Source organism: Moschus berezovskii, chromosome 21, assembly GCF_049115385.1.
Source record: "Moschus berezovskii isolate FMDL1 chromosome 21, NW_MosBer_1.0, whole genome shotgun sequence".
Classification (NCBI taxonomy): Eukaryota; Metazoa; Chordata; class Mammalia; order Artiodactyla; family Moschidae; genus Moschus; species Moschus berezovskii.
The window spans coordinates 47,442,902-47,460,147 of NC_142480.1; the positions used below are offsets into that span (position 1 = coordinate 47,442,902).

The 17,246-nt window shown below is 49.1% G+C and overlaps 1 protein-coding gene across 2 annotated transcripts in view; it reads right to left on the reverse strand.

The window, feature by feature from the left end:
* The window catches only part of SLC28A1 (solute carrier family 28 member 1), a 59,171-nt gene that overhangs the window by 21,420 nt on the left and 20,505 nt on the right, over positions 1–17,246 (reverse strand). For both annotated transcript variants that reach the window (XM_088829605.1, XM_088829606.1), the window contains exon 8: positions 1,651–1,731. In XM_088829605.1, the coding sequence (XP_088685731.1) occupies positions 1,651–1,731 (81 nt within the window). The remainder of the gene's footprint in view (positions 1–1,650; positions 1,732–17,246) is intronic.

Genomic DNA, 17,246 nt, shown 5'->3' on the forward strand with positions numbered 1-17,246 from the left:
CACACATTGGTCAAATATATTTGAGAATTGCTGTACATACACATACCTTGGAAATGGCCAACAATTGTTAGCTTAGCAAAGGCTCTGAGAAGTCCTGCATGAAACTTGTTTAAATTTGTTTAGTCCAGAGTCTAGATTAGCTTCACAAAATTATATGACCAAGGGACTTCCCTGGTGGTCCAGTGGTTAAAGCTCTGTACTTCCACTGCAGGGGATGTGGGTTTGATTCCTGGTCAGGGAACTAAGACCCCACACTCCATGCAGCATGGCCAAAAATTTTTTTAAATAAATTATTTGACTGCGGGATCCCTTTACCTAGTAGCATTTACTAATCTGCTGTGAAACTAGAGTTTTTGTAGAAAGGCTGTGGGAAACACTGTATTAAAAATTTATTTCTTGGGAATTCCCTGGTCAAATATAGGTCAAATATAGAACAGTGGTTAGGACTCTATTCTCACTGCTGAGGGCCCGGGTTCAATCCCTGGTTGGGGAACTGAGATCCTGTTTGCTGTGTAGTATGGCAAAAGAAAAGAAAAAAAGTCCTTTCTTTCAATCAGCATGAAATCTGCTTCCCTGGAATTTCACTCCACTGCAAGTAGCTCTCAGGCTGACTTTTCCCTAATCTTTCTTCTGTAAGTGTTTAGAATCCTACCGCTAACCTCCTTCACCCTGGCCTTCTCTTTCTGACCCTTCATCCCCACTTCTTCATTGATTCTATGGAAGGTGTGATCTCAGGCTCTCTCTCACACTGACAGTTTGTCATAGCCCCTTGGTTGAACGCCTTCTCCAGATTTGGAGATAACTGCCATCCTCACGGGCTTCCCAGGTGGGCTAGTGGTAAAGAACCCGCCTGCCAATGTAGGAGATGTAAGAAATGCAGGTTCAATCCCTGGGTCAGGAAGATTTTCTGGAGGAGGGCACGGCAACCCACTCCAGTATTCTTGCTTGGAGAATTCCATAAATAGAGGAGCCTGGTGGGCTATGAGCCAAAGGGTCGCAAAGAGTTGGACATGATTGAAGCAACTTAGCACACATGCCACCCTCATGCCTGCCGTGCACTCATAACATAATCACAGGCTCCATTTCTGGCAGCTGCCTGATGTACTGGTTTATTCTGAGCTCAATCAGCTAAAACCCTCAGCATCTCTTGCCAGGTCCAATGCCGTCCAATGCTCTCTCCTGCATCCTGGTTTCGTGTGGCAGATTTTATGAACATAAGCACAGGATTTGACATTTATATCAGCTGAGTCTGGCCCATGTGGCCCACTGCTCTCAAGATCTTTTTGGTATAAATTATTTTTTCCCCCGCATGCGGGCGTGCTAAGTCATTCCAGTCGTGTCTAACTCCTTAGGACCCTATAAACTGTAGCCTGCCAGGGTCCCCTAACACTTCTAATGCAGCCTCAATTCTATAAAATACCCCCTCCAAAGACCCCATTAGATTGTGGTGCCAAGTCTCCTTAGTAGCATGACAAGAGACTGTGATAAGGCATTTGGTTAGTAGCAGACTCTGAGAGGGTGTGGACCCTAGGAGCAGGGCATGCTGGGAGGTCCAGTCTCTCAGAGCAGGGGGTCTGGGGAGAGTTTGGGCATGGGAAAGCAAGCCATTCTGGGAGAGTGTGGGCCTGGGCCAGGCCCTTGGGAACTCACCTTCATGATCACCCACTGCATGAGGCCCACGTAGTAGAGAACTGACATAGCGCAGCTGAAGAAAACAATGATGGGCAAAACCTGCCAGGAAAGAACACAGATCTCCAGGTTAAAGTGGATAGGCAGCAGGAAACCACACAGGACCCCAGTCGGGGACCCCAGTCGGCCTGCTTCCTCCAAGAGCCTGCCACTCAGAGAAACGACAGGGTCAGGGAGCAGCTCTGAATCCAGTGCATGGAATTCCATATGGGACCACTCTGGAGGCAGCTGTCCTCTCTGCTCCTCTCTGAACATTAGCCACCTATGCAGCTGTCCCTGTGATAGAGGGGGAGGACTTGAGTTCACCACTTTTTAAGATATATATAGATTTATTTATTTGACTGTGCTGAGTCTTAGTTGTGGCATGCAGGGTCTTCAGTCGCAGTACATGGGATCTAGTGCCCTGACCAGGGATGGAACCCAGGCCCCCGGCATTGGGAGCAGGGAGTCTTAGCCACTGGACCACCAGGGAAGTTCTGAGTCTATCACTTTTTATCACCTGCTTCTTCGTCTGTAAAATGATGGGGAAGAAGTGACCACCTTGCAGGTTGTTGTAAGGATTTAAGGAGCTGGCTCAGGACCCAGCACTTTGCCCAGGGTCTATCCTCCACCCCAGGTTCAATCCCTGGCCCATGACGCTGGCCTTAACCTTTTCCTGTGCTTCGGGCTTCAATCAGAGGCCCTCATCTCTCTAGTGTTCTGTTTTGTGCTGGCAAGCTCCAAATGACTCTTACTGTGGACCAGACACCCGCATTTCCTCCTGTCACCCCATTTCCTATTTCCAGGCTTGCCACTGCTCTTCACTGACTCCAAGCCTCTACAATTCTTCCTTCAAAGCTTCCTCACATCTATTCCCTCCTCCCCAGAGCCATGTGTTCCCCATCCCCAGTGCCTCCTCACTGCAGACTGACTTACAAGAGCAAGGACTCACAACAATGTAAACATCCTTCAGTGAAGACAAGTGTGATGACCTATGGTGTGGCCATGCACTCAAGTCAGGAATGAGAGTGAGGAAGCCCGTTCTGAGCAGCATGAGATGATTTTCAAGATAGGTTGTGAAAGGAAAAAAGGGAAGGTGTAGAACAGGAAGCATGGGATGCTATTTTATGAGTAAGAAAGTAGGGGTGGCATTGCGGGTGCTCTTGTAGGCACAGATATCATTAGATGAATATGCAAATGATCAGGAATGGCAGCTACCTTGGGGATGGAAGTGGGTGACTTGGGGATCAGGGTGGGAGGGATACTTGCGTGCACGCTGTCATTTCAGTTGTATCTGACTCTTTGTGACCCCATGGACTGTAGCCAGCTGGTTTCCTCTGTCCATGGGATTTCCCAGTCAAGAATACTGGAGTGAGTCGCCATTACCTCCTCCAGGGGATCTTCCTGACCCAGTGATCAAATCTCCTGATTCTCCTGCATTGACAGGTGGATCCTTTACTACTGGGTCACTGGGGACGCCTGGGAGGGAGACTTGCTGCTGCTGCTGCTCCTAAGTCACTTCAGTCGTGTCCGACTCTGTGTGACTCCATAGATGGAAGCCCACCAGGCTCCCCCATCCCTGGGATTCTCCAGGCAAGAACACTGGAGTGGGTTGCCATTTCCTTCTCCAATGTGTGAAAGTGAAAAGTGAAAGTGAAGTTGCTCAGTCGTGTCTGACCCTTAACGACCCCACGGACTGCAGCCTACCAGGCTCCTCTATCCAGGGGATTTTCTAGGCAAGAGTACTGGAGTGGCTTGCCATTTTTACCAAATCCCCATTTGTACAGTTGGAATGTGCAATCTGTTCCAAACAGCTTTAAAATAATAAATTACACAGAATTAGTAGCCCACCAGGCTCATCTATCCATGGAATTCTCCAGGCAAGAATACTGGAGTGGGTTGCCATTTCCTTCTCCAAGGGATCTTCCCAACCCAGGGATTGAACCTGTGTTTCCCGCATTGCATACAGATTCTTTACTGTCTGAGTCACCAGGGAAAGCCAATAATGTGGTAAGCTAAAATGTAAAGCAGGGCAAGTATAAAATTAAAAGTACTGGTGGTCCAGTGGTTAAGAATCCACCTTCCAATGCAGAGGATGGGGTGTGGATCCCTGGCTTGGGAACTAAGATCCCACCTACCTTGGGGCAACTAAGATAGCAAGTTGCAACTACTGAGCCCATGTACTCTGGAACCCAAGCTACAACTAGAGAGAAGCCCTAGTACTGCAATGACGAGCGGGGGTGCCAAGACAAAAGATCCCACATGCTGCAACTAAGACCCAGCGCAGCCAAAAATAATAAATAAACAAAGATTTTAAAATAATTAAAAAAAAAAATAAAAGCATAGAAAGAAGGCTGGGAGGCACACACCCAAATAGTCAAAGTAGTTGCTCCCATGTGCTAGGACTGTGGGCATTTTGATTTCTTCTTTCTCCACATCCAGTTTCTCACCTGCTCCTATAATTTCCAGTAAGACACAGACCCTTCTCAAGGGAGGGCAGCACAGGCAGAGGAGGGCTTTGGGGGAGGTCCATTTGCACTCTCTGGGTTCCAGATACCTAGGGAACATGCAAGTGGAAGGAGGGGTACAAGGGCCAGGAGCTCAGAGGAGGGTCCGGGCCAGGCCCTGGCTGAGTGCATGTTGAGGCCACGGGGCAGATGGAGTTCACCGAGGAAGCTTTCCTGGGTGATAAGAGTAGTGACCAAGGACAGGGCCCTGGGGTCAGCATCCCTGAGGGTGAGGGGAGAAGGAGGGGTGCGTGGTGGAGACAGAGAAGAAACAGAGAGGTCCGAGGACTTCTAAGACAGGGTGCGATGGAAATTGAGGGCAGCTTTCCTAGAAGACAGTCCATAAACAGTGCCAGACGCATGCATCTGAGAACTCTGGAAAAGGTAAGGACTGCAAGGGTCGCTTAGCACCTGGCAATTCCGGGGACTCTGGTGACCTAGGTGAGAGCTGTGTCAGGGGGATGGGCACAGAGGCTGGGTATCAGTGAGCCCAGGAGGGAGGAGGACACGAGGAGGTAGAGACCACAGGATAAGCAACTCTTTTGAGAAGCTTAGCTATGAGGGAAGGAAGAGGGGCTGAGCAGACTTCCCTGGCGATCCAGTGGCTAAGCCTTTGCGCCCCCAGCGCAGGAAGTGTGGGGTGAATCCCTGGTCAGGGAGCTAGATCCCACATGCTGCAACCAAGGGTTCTCATGCCACAACTGAAGATCATGCCTGCAGCACGCTGCAAGGAAGAGAGAAGACTAGGACCCGGCACGGCCAAGTAAATAAACTTTTTTTTACAGAGGGCTGTAGAGAGGGGTAAGGAGTGGAGGAAGAGTCATTTTCATTTTTCAGAAGGGAGAATGTTGAGCAATCCAATTCAAGCTCCAGTTCAAAATGAACTGGGACTACAGCGCAGTCGCTGATGAGAGCAGAGACTCTGCCCAAGCAGCTCTCCTGGAGAAGAGAAAGAAGCCTGGCCAAGGCAGTTTTCCCTCTCCCTTCCCAAATGAGTGCCACGGGTTTTATCTGGACCTGCTCCCCTCACATCTTTGTCACCAGATCGCTGCCCAGGAGATGTCACCTGATAGGAGATGCAGGCACTGGGTGGTGAAACCCTCTTCCTGCCCCGTGACTCCCCTGGCCGCCTGCTGCTGGACACGCCCCTAATACCAAGGGTGGTGACAGCATTCTCCTCTCTCCTGGAGTGAAATGCAGGGAGGAGCACGTACTGTCTAGGACCACCTCTCCAATCCATCATGCGAGGGACCACTAGGCAGCCTGAAGGGTTTGCGTGGATGGCCCAGGCCAGGAAGAAGAGGCCCCCAGGGACAGTGGGACCTGATTGCAGAACTGGGATTTCTCCAGGCATCGACCTAGAGACATTTTCTATCTCTGAGATGGGGATCTTTGGTGGAAAGGCAGCTGTGACTGGCTGGAGAGGGACGATGTGTGAAGGAGATAGGTGATTTCTAAGGTGGGACATTCAATACTAAATAAGGTCCCTGGGGACTTCCCTGGTGGTCCAGTGGTTAAGAATCTGCCTTCCAATGCAGTGGAATACAGGTTCGATCCCTGGCCAGAGAACTAAGATCCCTCATGCCACAGGGCAACTAAGCCCAAGAGTTACAACTACTGAGCTCGTGGTCTGGAACATGTGCTCCCCAACAAGAGAAGCCACTGCAGTGAGAAGCCTGAGCACTGCAACTAGAGTAGCCCCTGCTTACTGCAACTAGAGAAAGACAGCATGCAGCAACAAACACCCAGTGCAGCCAAAAATAAGTTAATTAATAAATTAATAAGGTCCCTGAGTCTAATATGATCTCTCAGTCCAGGAAATAGCCCTGGGCCCTGTAGTATGTGAGATGGCTGAAGACAGGGCAGGCAGCTGGGTAGTGCTGCTCTGTGACGGAGGAGGAAAGTGCCTTTAAGCCCTGCTATTAATGAACTGTGCAGTCCTGCCATGAGCCATGTCCCCAAGGTGTGGTGACTCAAGGATCCTCAAAGCAACTGAAAAGTGAAAGCTTAGTCTCTGAGCTGTGTCTGAGTCTTTGTGATCCCACGGACCATAGCCTGTCAGGCTCCTCTGTCCATGGGATTCTCCAGCCAAGAATGCTGGAGTGGGTTGCCATTCCCTTCTCTGGGGGATCTTCCCAACTCAGGGATCGAACATGTGTCTCCTGCATAACGGGCAGATTCTGAACCATCTGAGCCACCAGGGAAGCCCCAAAGCAACTAAGTTCGACATAAATTCACTTCACAGTGGAGACAGTGAGGCTGTGAGGCACTGGTTACCTATCCAAGTTTGCACAGCTGCAGAGAGACAGGTACCTCCTGGCCACTAAACAGATTGCCAAAGACTGTCCCTGATCCTAAGGAGCTATTCCCCGGGGCCAGTCCTGGAACCGCATTTCTGTGTCTTAAGGAGAGGCATTCTCTACATGGGAGAGCCCAAGTCTGTTGTGGCCTCGAGTCAGTCCTGATCCCTGCTTCCTGGGCCCACCAGTACCAGCGCTCACCCTTACTCAAGGAGAAGGAAGTTACAGCACCTCCAAGCCAGTGGTCCCCAAGGTGTGGTCCCTGGACCAGCAGCATCACCTGAGAATTTGTCAGAAATGCAGATTTTTGAGCCCCACCCCCAGAGTTTCAGAGTCAGTCGGTCTGGGGTGGCCCCGATAATCTGGCCTTTCCAGATGCTTCTGGTCTGGACACCACACTCTAAGAACCACTGCTCTAGAGTCTAGACCAGACCCTCTGAGCAGACGCCACCTCCTTCCCTGGAAACAGGCTCTGAAGGCAGGACTAAACCCACTGGGGACCTGGCCCTGCTGCTTTCTCTCCCTGAAGGGAGCTGAGCCAAGGCTTCTGACGACTTCCCCAGGCTGTCCCCACAGCGTCCCCCCCCTCCCCTGCCCCAAAGCCTAAGTCTAGGGACAGAGCCCAGTCACCAGCCCCAGGCCATGACAAACCACAAAAGCCCAAAGCTTGAAAATTCCTCAGGGGAGACTGCTGGTATGTTCACCTCACCACCATTACAGAAAGGCACAAGGGACCTGATCCAAGGCCAGAAAACCAGGGCAGGCCTCCTGATTTCCTGCTCATGCAGACACCACCACCACCACACTTCCTTTCCATTCCCTCCTCTGGAAATCGTGCTCACTATGGTTACCAGTGGACCCTTAATGACTCAATCCATCGGCACCTTTCAGTTCATGTGTGTGTGTGTGTGTGTGTCTTAGTTGTGTCCGACTCTTTGAGATCCTAGGCACTATAGCCCTTGAGGCTCCTATCTCCATAGGATTCTCCAGGCAAAAATACTGGAGTGGGCTGCCATCTCCTTCTCCAGGGATCAAACCCAGAACTCTTGCATTGTAGGCAGATTCTTTACCGTTTGAACCACCAGGGTAGCCCAGGTCTTATCTTACTTGACTTTTTTGGTCAGATTTGGCATTGATGACTACTGGGGACTGCAGAGGCTGCATCAGGCAGACACCCCAAAACCCTGGGGAGATGAAAATGTTTTCTTTCTCCCCAGGGGTTCCTTGGGGAGAACATTTCAGCAGCACCGCTGAGCTTAGTGAGTGTGTGCATGTTCCAGGGGCTGCAGCGACAGTGAAGGAAGGAAAGAGCCAGTTCTCCTGACCAGCCAGGCCCAGGAAGGGTGCGGGAGTCTGGCGGGGAGAGGTGATCGTGTGTGTGTGGAAAGTTACTAGAAGGGAGATGGAGCCAAGGAGGAATGACTAATCAAGATGCTACTGCCAGGAGGCGGCTGCCACGTCAACTGGGCCAGGGGAGATGGAAGGGTGAAGGAGTCCCGGGCAGACCCTGCTTCCTGGAGAAGTGACAAGCTGAACCCTGGCCCAGCAGGAAGCAGCTTGGAGTCTGAAAATCTGAGTGAGCTTGGAGACTTCCCCAGGCTGACACGGGCCAATAGCCCTGGCCTAGGGCCACATGATTCATGGGAAGGATGGAAAGAAAGCTCTTGAGTCTTCCACTCGACTCAGCACTAACAAAGCCACCTCCCAGCTGGAGGACAAGCTCCACACTCAGCAAGTATGTGTGTCTGTGTGTATGTGTAAGAGAGAGAGAGAGGGATGTAGGAGTATAGGCTGTGAGTGAGATTCTGTGATTAGGAAATCTGGTTGAGAAAGGGAATCCTGTGGCCATGAAGCATCTGTCTGAATTCGTCCCTCATTCCGGCCTGCCTTCACTAATTAGGCCGCTGGCTAATACACTGGCTAGGAGTTTGGGCGGAGGACAGGGCATCCTGGGGGCCAGGGAACAGTTAGTGTTTGACTAGCAAGTGCCGAGCCTTGTTAATGATAAACCCACCTCTCTTTGTTTTTTCTCTCTTGACTAAACATCCAATCTCAAAGTCTTTAGCAACTGTGAATAGGTTTTAACTTTATCACTATTGTTGTTAAGGATGCTTTTTATATTTAAAAGGGAGACGTGGTGTCACTGACTTTTACTTATTCTGAGGAAGAAAACAGCACTTACTTAGAAATCCAACAAGCCGATTCCAGCCCTGCCTCCCTCTCAGCCCACTAGGCAGCTGTGCCCAGGTTGCTGCTCCTCTCTGTGGTGTGGTCTGCCCATCTGTGATATAAAGGGGTGGCCTGAAGTCCACAGCACTCCCTCCTAGCCCAGTGGTCTATGAACCCCTGGTTCTAAAGTGTAATTCAGGGAAAGATGCAAGTAGCAGGTATGTGCAAATTCTTCTAGAAAGGGAGGAAAGACAAGCAGAAGATATTAAGAAGAGGTGGCAAAAATACACAGAAGAACTGTACAAAAAAGATCTTCATGACTCAGATAATCATGATGGTGTGATCACTCACCTAGAGCCAGACATCCTGGAATGTGAAGTCAAGTGGGCCTTAGAAAGCATCACTACGAACAAAGCTAGTGGAGATGATGGAATTCCAGTTGAGCTATTTCAAATCCTGAAAGAGGATGCTGTGAAAGTGCTGCACTCAATATGCCAGCAAATTTGGAAAACTCAGCAGTGGCCACAGGACTGGAAAAGGTCAGTTTTCAATCCAATCCCAAAGAAAGGCAGTGCCAAAGAATGCTCAAACTACTGCACAATTGCACTCATCTCACATGCTAGTAAAGTCATGCTCAAAATTCTCCAAGCCAGGCTTCAGCAATACGTGAACTGTGAACTTCCAGATGTTCAAGCTGGTTTTAGAAAAGGCAGAGGAACCAGAGATCAAATTGCCAACATTTGATGGATCATCGAAAAAGCAAGAGAGTTCCAGGAAAACATCTATTCCTGCTTTATTGACTATGCCAAAGCCTTTGACTGTGTGGATCACAATAAACTGTGGAAGATTCTTCAAGAGATGGGAATACCAGACTACCTGACCTGCCTCTTGAGAAATCTCTATGCAGGTCAGGAAGCAACAGTCAGAACTGGACATAGAAACAAATAGGTTGGTTCCAAATAGGAAAAGGAATACGTCAAGGCTGTATATTGTCACCCTGATTATTTAACTTATATGCAGAGTACATCATGAGAAATGCTGGGCTGGAAGAAGCACAAGCTGGAATCAAGATTGCTGGGAGAAATATCAATAACCTCAGATATGCAGATGACACTACCCTTATGGCAGAAAGTGAAGAGGAACTCAAAAGCCTCTTGATGAAAGTGAAAGAGGAGAGTGAAAAGGTTGGCTTGAAGCTCAACATTCAGAAAACAAAGATCATGGCATCTGGTCCCATCACTTCATGGGAAATAGATGGGGAAACAGTGGAAACAGTGTCAGACTTTATTTTTTGGGGCTCCAAAATCACTGCAGATGGTGATTGCAGCCATGAAATTAAAAGACGCTTGCAGTCCTTGGAAGGAAAGTTATGACCAATGTAGACAGCATATTAAAAAGCAGAGACATTACTTTGCCAACAAAGGTCCGTCTAGTCAAGGCTATGGTTTTTCCAGTGGTCCAGTATGGATGTGAGAGTTGGACTGTGAGGAAAGCTGAGTGTCAAAGAATTGATGCTTTTGAACTGTGGTGTTGGAGAAGACTCTTGAGAGTCCCTTGGACTGCAAGGAGATCCAATCAGTCCATTCTAAAGGAGATCAGTCCTGGGTGTTCATTGGAAGGACCGATGCTAAAGCTGAAACTCCAATACTTTGGCCACCTCATGTGAAGAGTTGACTCATTGGAAAAGACCCTCACGCTGGGAGAGATTGGGGGCAGGAGGAGAAGGGGACGACAGAGGATGAGATGGCTGGATGGCATCACCGACTCCATGGACCTGAGTTTGGGTAAACTCCAGGTGTTGGGTGATGGACAGGGAGGCCTGGCGTGCTGCAGTTCATGGGGAGCTGGACACAACTGAACGACTGAACTGAACTGAACTGAACCCTGGGGCGGGGGTGGACCCAGCAGCAGGCTGGAAAGATGACATTTTCAGTGCTGAAATGGGAGAGAACTAGGGCGGGGCTCTGGTGGCCAGCTGCTGCTTGGACAGCCCAAGTCCTCCTCCCTGATTTCTTTTGGTAACAAAGTTTTCTTTTCCTTTGGGAAACCACTCTGACTCCACTCTCAGCCCTGAGTCTCCAGGTTTGGCACATCAGACTGAGGTATCTTCCCTGGCTACAGTTCAAGGATGGCATACACCCACAAGCCAGCCTAAAAAGAGCCCACTCTTAGATTTCCTGCTGGGCTAATGGAAAACAGGCTGTCTCTCTCTCTGCTAAGGTTGCTAAGCTGGTTGGATATAAGCCTGGTATCTCTTTGCCACAGTCTCAGAGAAGGCAATGGCAAGCCACTCCAGTACTCTTGCCTAGAAAATCCCATGGATGGAGGAGTCTGGTAGGCTGCAATCCGTGGGGTCGCTAAGGGTCGGACACGACTGAGCGACTTCACTTTCACTTTTCACTTTCACACATTGGAGAAGGAAATGGCAGCCCACTCCAGTGTTCTTGCCTGGAGAATCCCAGGGACGGGGGAGCCTGTTGGGTTTCCGTCTATGGGGTCACACAGAGTCGGACATGACTGAAGTGACTTAGCAGCAGCAGCAGCAGCAAGATTGCTTCTCCAAGACTAAAACTAAAGCCAGTACTAAGAACATAGAACTTGGGGACTTCTCTGGCAGTCCAGTGGTTAAGAACCCACCTGAAAGTCAGGGGACACGGGTTCGATTTCTAGTGTAGGAAGATCCCACATGCCCAAGAGCAACTAAGCCCATGCTGTGCTGTGCTTAGTCGCTCTGTTGTGTCTGACTTCTTGTGACCCCCATGGAGCCTTCCAGGCTCCTCAGTCCATGGAATTAATTCTCCAGGCAAGAATACTGGAGTAGGTTGCCATTTCCTTTTCCAGGGGATCTTCCCGACCCAGGAATTGAACCCAGCTCTCCTGCACTGCAGGCAGACTCTACCCACTGAGCTATGAGGGAAGCCACAACTATTGAGCCTGTGCTCTAGAGCAGGAGTTGCAACTACTGAAGCCTGAGAGCCTATAGCCTGTGCCTCTCTAATTCGGTGAACTTCAACAAAGAGTAGCCCCTGCTCTCTGCAACTAGACAAAGCCGATGCACATCAACAAAGACCCAGCGCAGTCAAAAATAAATGAATAATTAAAAAAAAGAGAGAGACCTTTTCTATTAAAAAAAAGAAAAGAAGAACACAGAACCAAGATATAAGCAAGGCAAATCCCAGGTAATGTTGGATACTTGGATCCAATGGGACATGAAGTCTCTGGACTTCTCAATTATCAGAATTAATCTTGATTTTTTGTTGTTTGTTTTTGCTTTGTTTAATCAGTTGATTTGAGTTGTATTTCTGTTATTTACAGTGGATACAGTCAGGAGCTGAGCATCCCACTCAGGAAGTACAGCCTAGACTCCCAAATGTAGCCCTACCTTACAGCTGGGAGGAACTATAGATCAAAGCATCCATGTCTTTGCTGTTCCTCCCAGGCAGGTATGGTATCTGCCATCTGCAGACTTCTATTCTAGAGAAGAGACACTCACTTGGAATATAAGGGTACCCTGTAAATGGAACTGCTGCAGGTCCTACAGGAAGCTATCTGCCTTGTTTCTATAAGGAGGGAGTTAATAGTACCTGCTTGTCCTAGGCAATAATCCTTCAAATGATGAGTTTTGGAGTGTGGCTTTCACTCAGTCAGAGCACCTGACTCCCCAGCTTTGGGTGGGAACAGGAGATTCCAGCCCTTCCAATTCCAGTTTCCCATGCCCTGGCCTCAGTGATTGGGCCAAGAACAGTCACATGACCCCAGGCAGATCAATCTGAAGCCTACCCTGGAATTTTTTAACTGGAGCAGGCAGAGAAGAACTGGCCTAGTTCTGGTGACATGCTGTAAGCATGAGTATCTGGTGTTGCTGGGAGCCAGGAGGAGATCTGGTATGAAAGAGTGAAGTTAACACTCGGTATGAGCAGAGATTGGAGGCTGCGAGCTGTGAGCCTGGCCACTCCGAGGCCTTGGTTTCAGCTGGCACCGGCTCTATCTTGCTGCAGTTAGTGAGTCAAGAAACAGTCTTCCCTGTATCCTCCCTTTAAAGCAAATTTTAAGTGAGTTTCTATCACTTGCAACAAAATAGGCCTGAGAAATACTGTTTTCCTCTAAACCAAGGGAAAAACAAAGACCCAAGGTGTGGGGCCCCTTCATTTCCACTGTCTACCAAGGAAAGGGCCCTGATATCAAGGCACAGGAGCTAATAAGCAAGAGCATCACACCTGCTCCAATCTTGATTCCAATACTCACTAGTTTTATGAAGTTGCACAAGCAAAACCCCCTCTCAACCTCAGTATCATCATCAGTAAAAAAGGGATAATGATATTATTTCCCCCACTGTTGCTGTTCAGTCACTAAGTCAGGTCCAACTCTTTTCGACCCCATGGACTGCAGCATGCTGGGCTTCCCAGTCCGTTGCTATCTCTTGGAGTTTGCTCAGACTCATGTCCATTGAGTTGATGATGCCATCCAACCATCTCATCCACTGTTGCCCCATTCTCCTCCTGCCTTCAACCTTTCCCAGCATCAGGGTCTTTTCCAATGAGTCGGCTCTTCACATCAGGTGGCCAAAGTATTACTTCCAAAGAATATTCAGGGTTGATTTCCTTTAGGGTTGACTGGTTTGATCTCCTTGCAATCCAAGGGATCCTCAAGAATCTTCTCCAACTGTTTTGAAGTGAGTGCCTGACACATAGTCCTCACTCCATAGCTAGTAACTGTTCTTATGACTGCCTTTCCCTAAGCTTTTCTGTTCTGTTCCACCAGAATCTCAGGTCAGAGTGATACATCTCGGATTTCTAGGGGCCCTGGAGCTTGCTGCAAAGCCTGTGTGTAGTTATTGGCTCTAGGGACTTGGGAAGCTTTGGCCTCTGCTGGGGAGGTTTGAGGAAAGAAAAGCTCAGCCCTGGTCTTGAGCCAAAGGACATGCTGCTCAGGAACACAAAATCAGGGGAATGGTGGCCCAGCCAGAGGGAGACTGGCTGTGTGGAAGCCCAATTCTCCGCCAAGGGCTCACAGAGCCAGTCATTCCTAGCAGGCAGAGACTTCCCACATGCACAGAAGAATCATCATTTATTCATCTCATCATTCAGCAAAAAACAGTGTCTCAGGCACTGGGCAGGGTTTTTTCAGGGCTTGAGGTCAGTTAACCGACACTAGTGTAAGAACCAGGCTGAGAGTCAAAGAATTGATGCTTTTGAATTGTGGTACTGGAGAAAGACTCTTGAGAGTCTCTTGAACAGCAAGGAGATCAAACCAGTCAATCCTAAAGGAAATCAACCCTGAATATTCATTGGAAGGACTGATGCAGAAGCTGAAGCTCCAATACTTTGGCCAGGAAGGCAAAGAACTGACTCATTGGTGAAGACCCTGATGCTGGGAAAGATGGAGGGCAGGAGGAGAAGGGGGCAACAGAGGATGAAATGGTTGGATGGCATCCCCAAACTCAATGGACTTGAGTCTAAGCAAACTCCAGGAGATAGTGAAGGACAGGGAAGCCTAGTGTGCTGCACTCCATGGGGTTGCAAAGAGTCAGACAAGACTTAGTGACAGAACAACAACAAGGGTAAGAAGCAGGCTTTGTCCTCAAATAGCTAAACATAAATCACAGGTGGTACTAATGGTAAAGAATCCGAGTGCCAATGCAGGAGATGCAAGAGACATGGGTTTAATCTCTGGGTCAGGAAGATCCCCTGGAGAAGGAAATGGCAACCCACTCCAGTATTCTTGCCTGAAAAATCCCATGGACGGAGGAGCCTGTTGGACTATAGTCCACGGGGTTATAAAGAGTTGGATATGACTGAGTGACTAAGCATGCAGGAGCAAAGACAGCTGCAGCATGTGAAGCTTAAGTGATGAGCTTCATACAGCTGGTCTCTCAGCCGCATTCCCCCCGCTTTGTTCCCCATGGTGACCTCTCTTCTGGACGGTGGCAGGCTAGTGGTCCCTGAGTCATCACTTGGTTGTGAGGTAGCCTCCTCGCTGGTCCCCTATTCCAAGCATCCCAGCTACAACCCTTCCTCCCTACTATTGAAATCACAACCATCCCAAAGCTCCAGTCAAGTCCTTCCCTGCTCAAAAATCTTCAGTAACTCCTCATCTCCTGGGGAACAAAATCCAGGTGCCTCAGCCTGGCATTTAAGACTCTTAAAGGACTTCCCTGGTGGAGAAATGGATGAGAATCTGCCTGCCAATGCATGGGACACAGGTTCGATCCCTAGACTGGGAAGGTTCTACATGCGGCAGAGCAAATAATCCTGTGCATTGCAACTACCGAGCCTGTGTGTCACAACCACTGGGCCCGCATGCTGCAACTTCTTAAGCCCATGTGCCTAGAGCCCACGCTCTGCAACAAGAGAAGCCACCGCAATGAGAAGCTTGTGCACTGCAACCAGAGAGAAGCTCCCACTCCTCGACAGAGAAAGCCTGCTTGTAGCAGTGAAGACCCAGCACAACCAATAAACAAATAAAAATTTAAAAGGATACGGCCCCACCACACTTGCAGTTTATCCCCTAATCCATCCTTTCCTTCAAATAGCTCACACACCCACTGAACTGAATTATGACCTGTTACGTTACATGGCCCAGCACTTTCTCACCTCCACACGGTTGCCCAAGAATTGCTTCTTCCCGCTTATCTCTGTGTGGCCAATGTTTTTCCTGCCCTGAGGCTCCAATTCAAATATCACCTCCTTCAGGAGGCATTCTCACTGTCCTTATTTTTAAAACTCTCTCCCTAAATGGACTCCCCAGGCACTTTCCTTTGTGCCAGTTACACTTGAACCTGGCTGCCTGGGGAGGTCAAATTGCAGAGTGTTATATGTTTGCCTTGTAAAGTGTGAGAAGACACCAACTGCCGTTCTCTGTCCGGTGGACGTGACAAGTCACCCTGGAGCAGGACTTCACTGCTCCTCCCTGAAACTTTGAGTGGCCCCTACTTGGAGATGCAGATGTGAAGGGAGCTGTCCCTCCCAGCCTCAGCCCTAGGAAGATGGTGTTAGGGGACCTTTGGAGGGGCTGACAGAGGCTGCCCCTCTGATCATCTCCCTGCACAGAAGTGATCTCAGAAAAACATGATGGACAAATTTGTCCTGAGAGGATGGGAACCTGGTCCCTCTCACTTTCCTCCCAAGGCTGACGTTACTAGAACCCTTGGATGGAGTGGATGTTTCCCAGAGAGCTGCTGGGGCCAACAGACACCGAAGCTCCCAGAGGACCTCACACTGAGTCAGGGCTAGGGGCGGGCTGGAGGTGTCTGGACTCACAAACTGGCTTGACACCAGCTCAGAAGGCGATGCCAAGTCCATGACTTGGGCTGGAAGATTTTGAGACCCAACACCCCCAGCAGGATGGGGAGGCTCTGGGAACAATGGCTGAGTGATGACAAAAAGCAAAAATCTCTGGAACTGATCCTGCACGGTAGCCCCACAGTGACAATGGTCCAGGACATGCTGGAGTGGGTGGCAACAATTCCCATCTGTGCTGCTGGAAACAGGGCAGAAACTAGGGCCAGCTAGTGGGGATGCGGGGCCCAGGCTCTCTCTCTCTCTCTCCACCTGGCATTTGGAAGTGAAACTCCAGCCTGAAGTAGCCTCAGGGTCCTGAGACAATTTGGGTGTGAGGCAGGTGGAGAAGCTACACTTGAGATCTTACTAAAGACACGTGGGTGCCTGGGCAGTCAATTGGACAAAGAAGAAATATAACCACAGTTCCACCCAGCAACGGTGACACAGTCCCATCATCAAATGCTCAGCACAGGCTTCTCTGTTTTAAATTAGGGCTGGGAACATCCTGGTGGTCCAGTGGATAAGAACCTGCCTACCAATGCAGGGAACATGGGTTCGATCCCTGGTTTAGGAAGATTCCACATGCCATGGAGCAACTAAGTTGGTGTGCCACAGCTACTGAGCCTGAGCTTGAGAGCCTGGGAGCCACAACTACTGAGCCCACATGCTGCAGCTACTGAAGCCCTCACAGAGCAAAAGAGACACAGCGTGACCAAAAATAAATTTTAAAAAATTAGGGTTGGGGCTCTACAATTACACAAGTCTTTGAGTCTTTATCTCAGTTTCCTCTATAATATTTTGCACTGCAGTAAGTCAGAAAGAGAAAAGCAAATATCACATATTAATGCATATATGTGGAATCTAGGAAAATGGTACAGATGAAACTATTTGCAAGGTAGAAAGAGATGGAGGCATAGAGAACAAACAAATGTTTGATACCAAGGAGGCAAAGGAGGGGTGGGAAAATTGGGGAGATTGGGATTGCCACGTATACACTACTATGGATGAAATAGATAACTAATGAGAACACATTGTACAGCACAGGGAACTCTACTGAGCGCTCTGTTGTGACCTAGATGGGAAGGAAATATACAAAAGAGGGGATATATGTATATATACTGCTGATTCACTTTGCTATGCAGTGGAAACTAACATAATACTGTAAAGCAACTACATTCTAGTAAAAATTTTTTAAAAATATATTTTGCACTGCGCAAGGCACATAATACACATTTGCTGAAAGGAGGGAGGGAGGAACTGTAGGTCTAGGAGAATCCAGAGGAAGGACTGAGAGCTTGCCACTCAGGGCAGGCTTCCTGGCA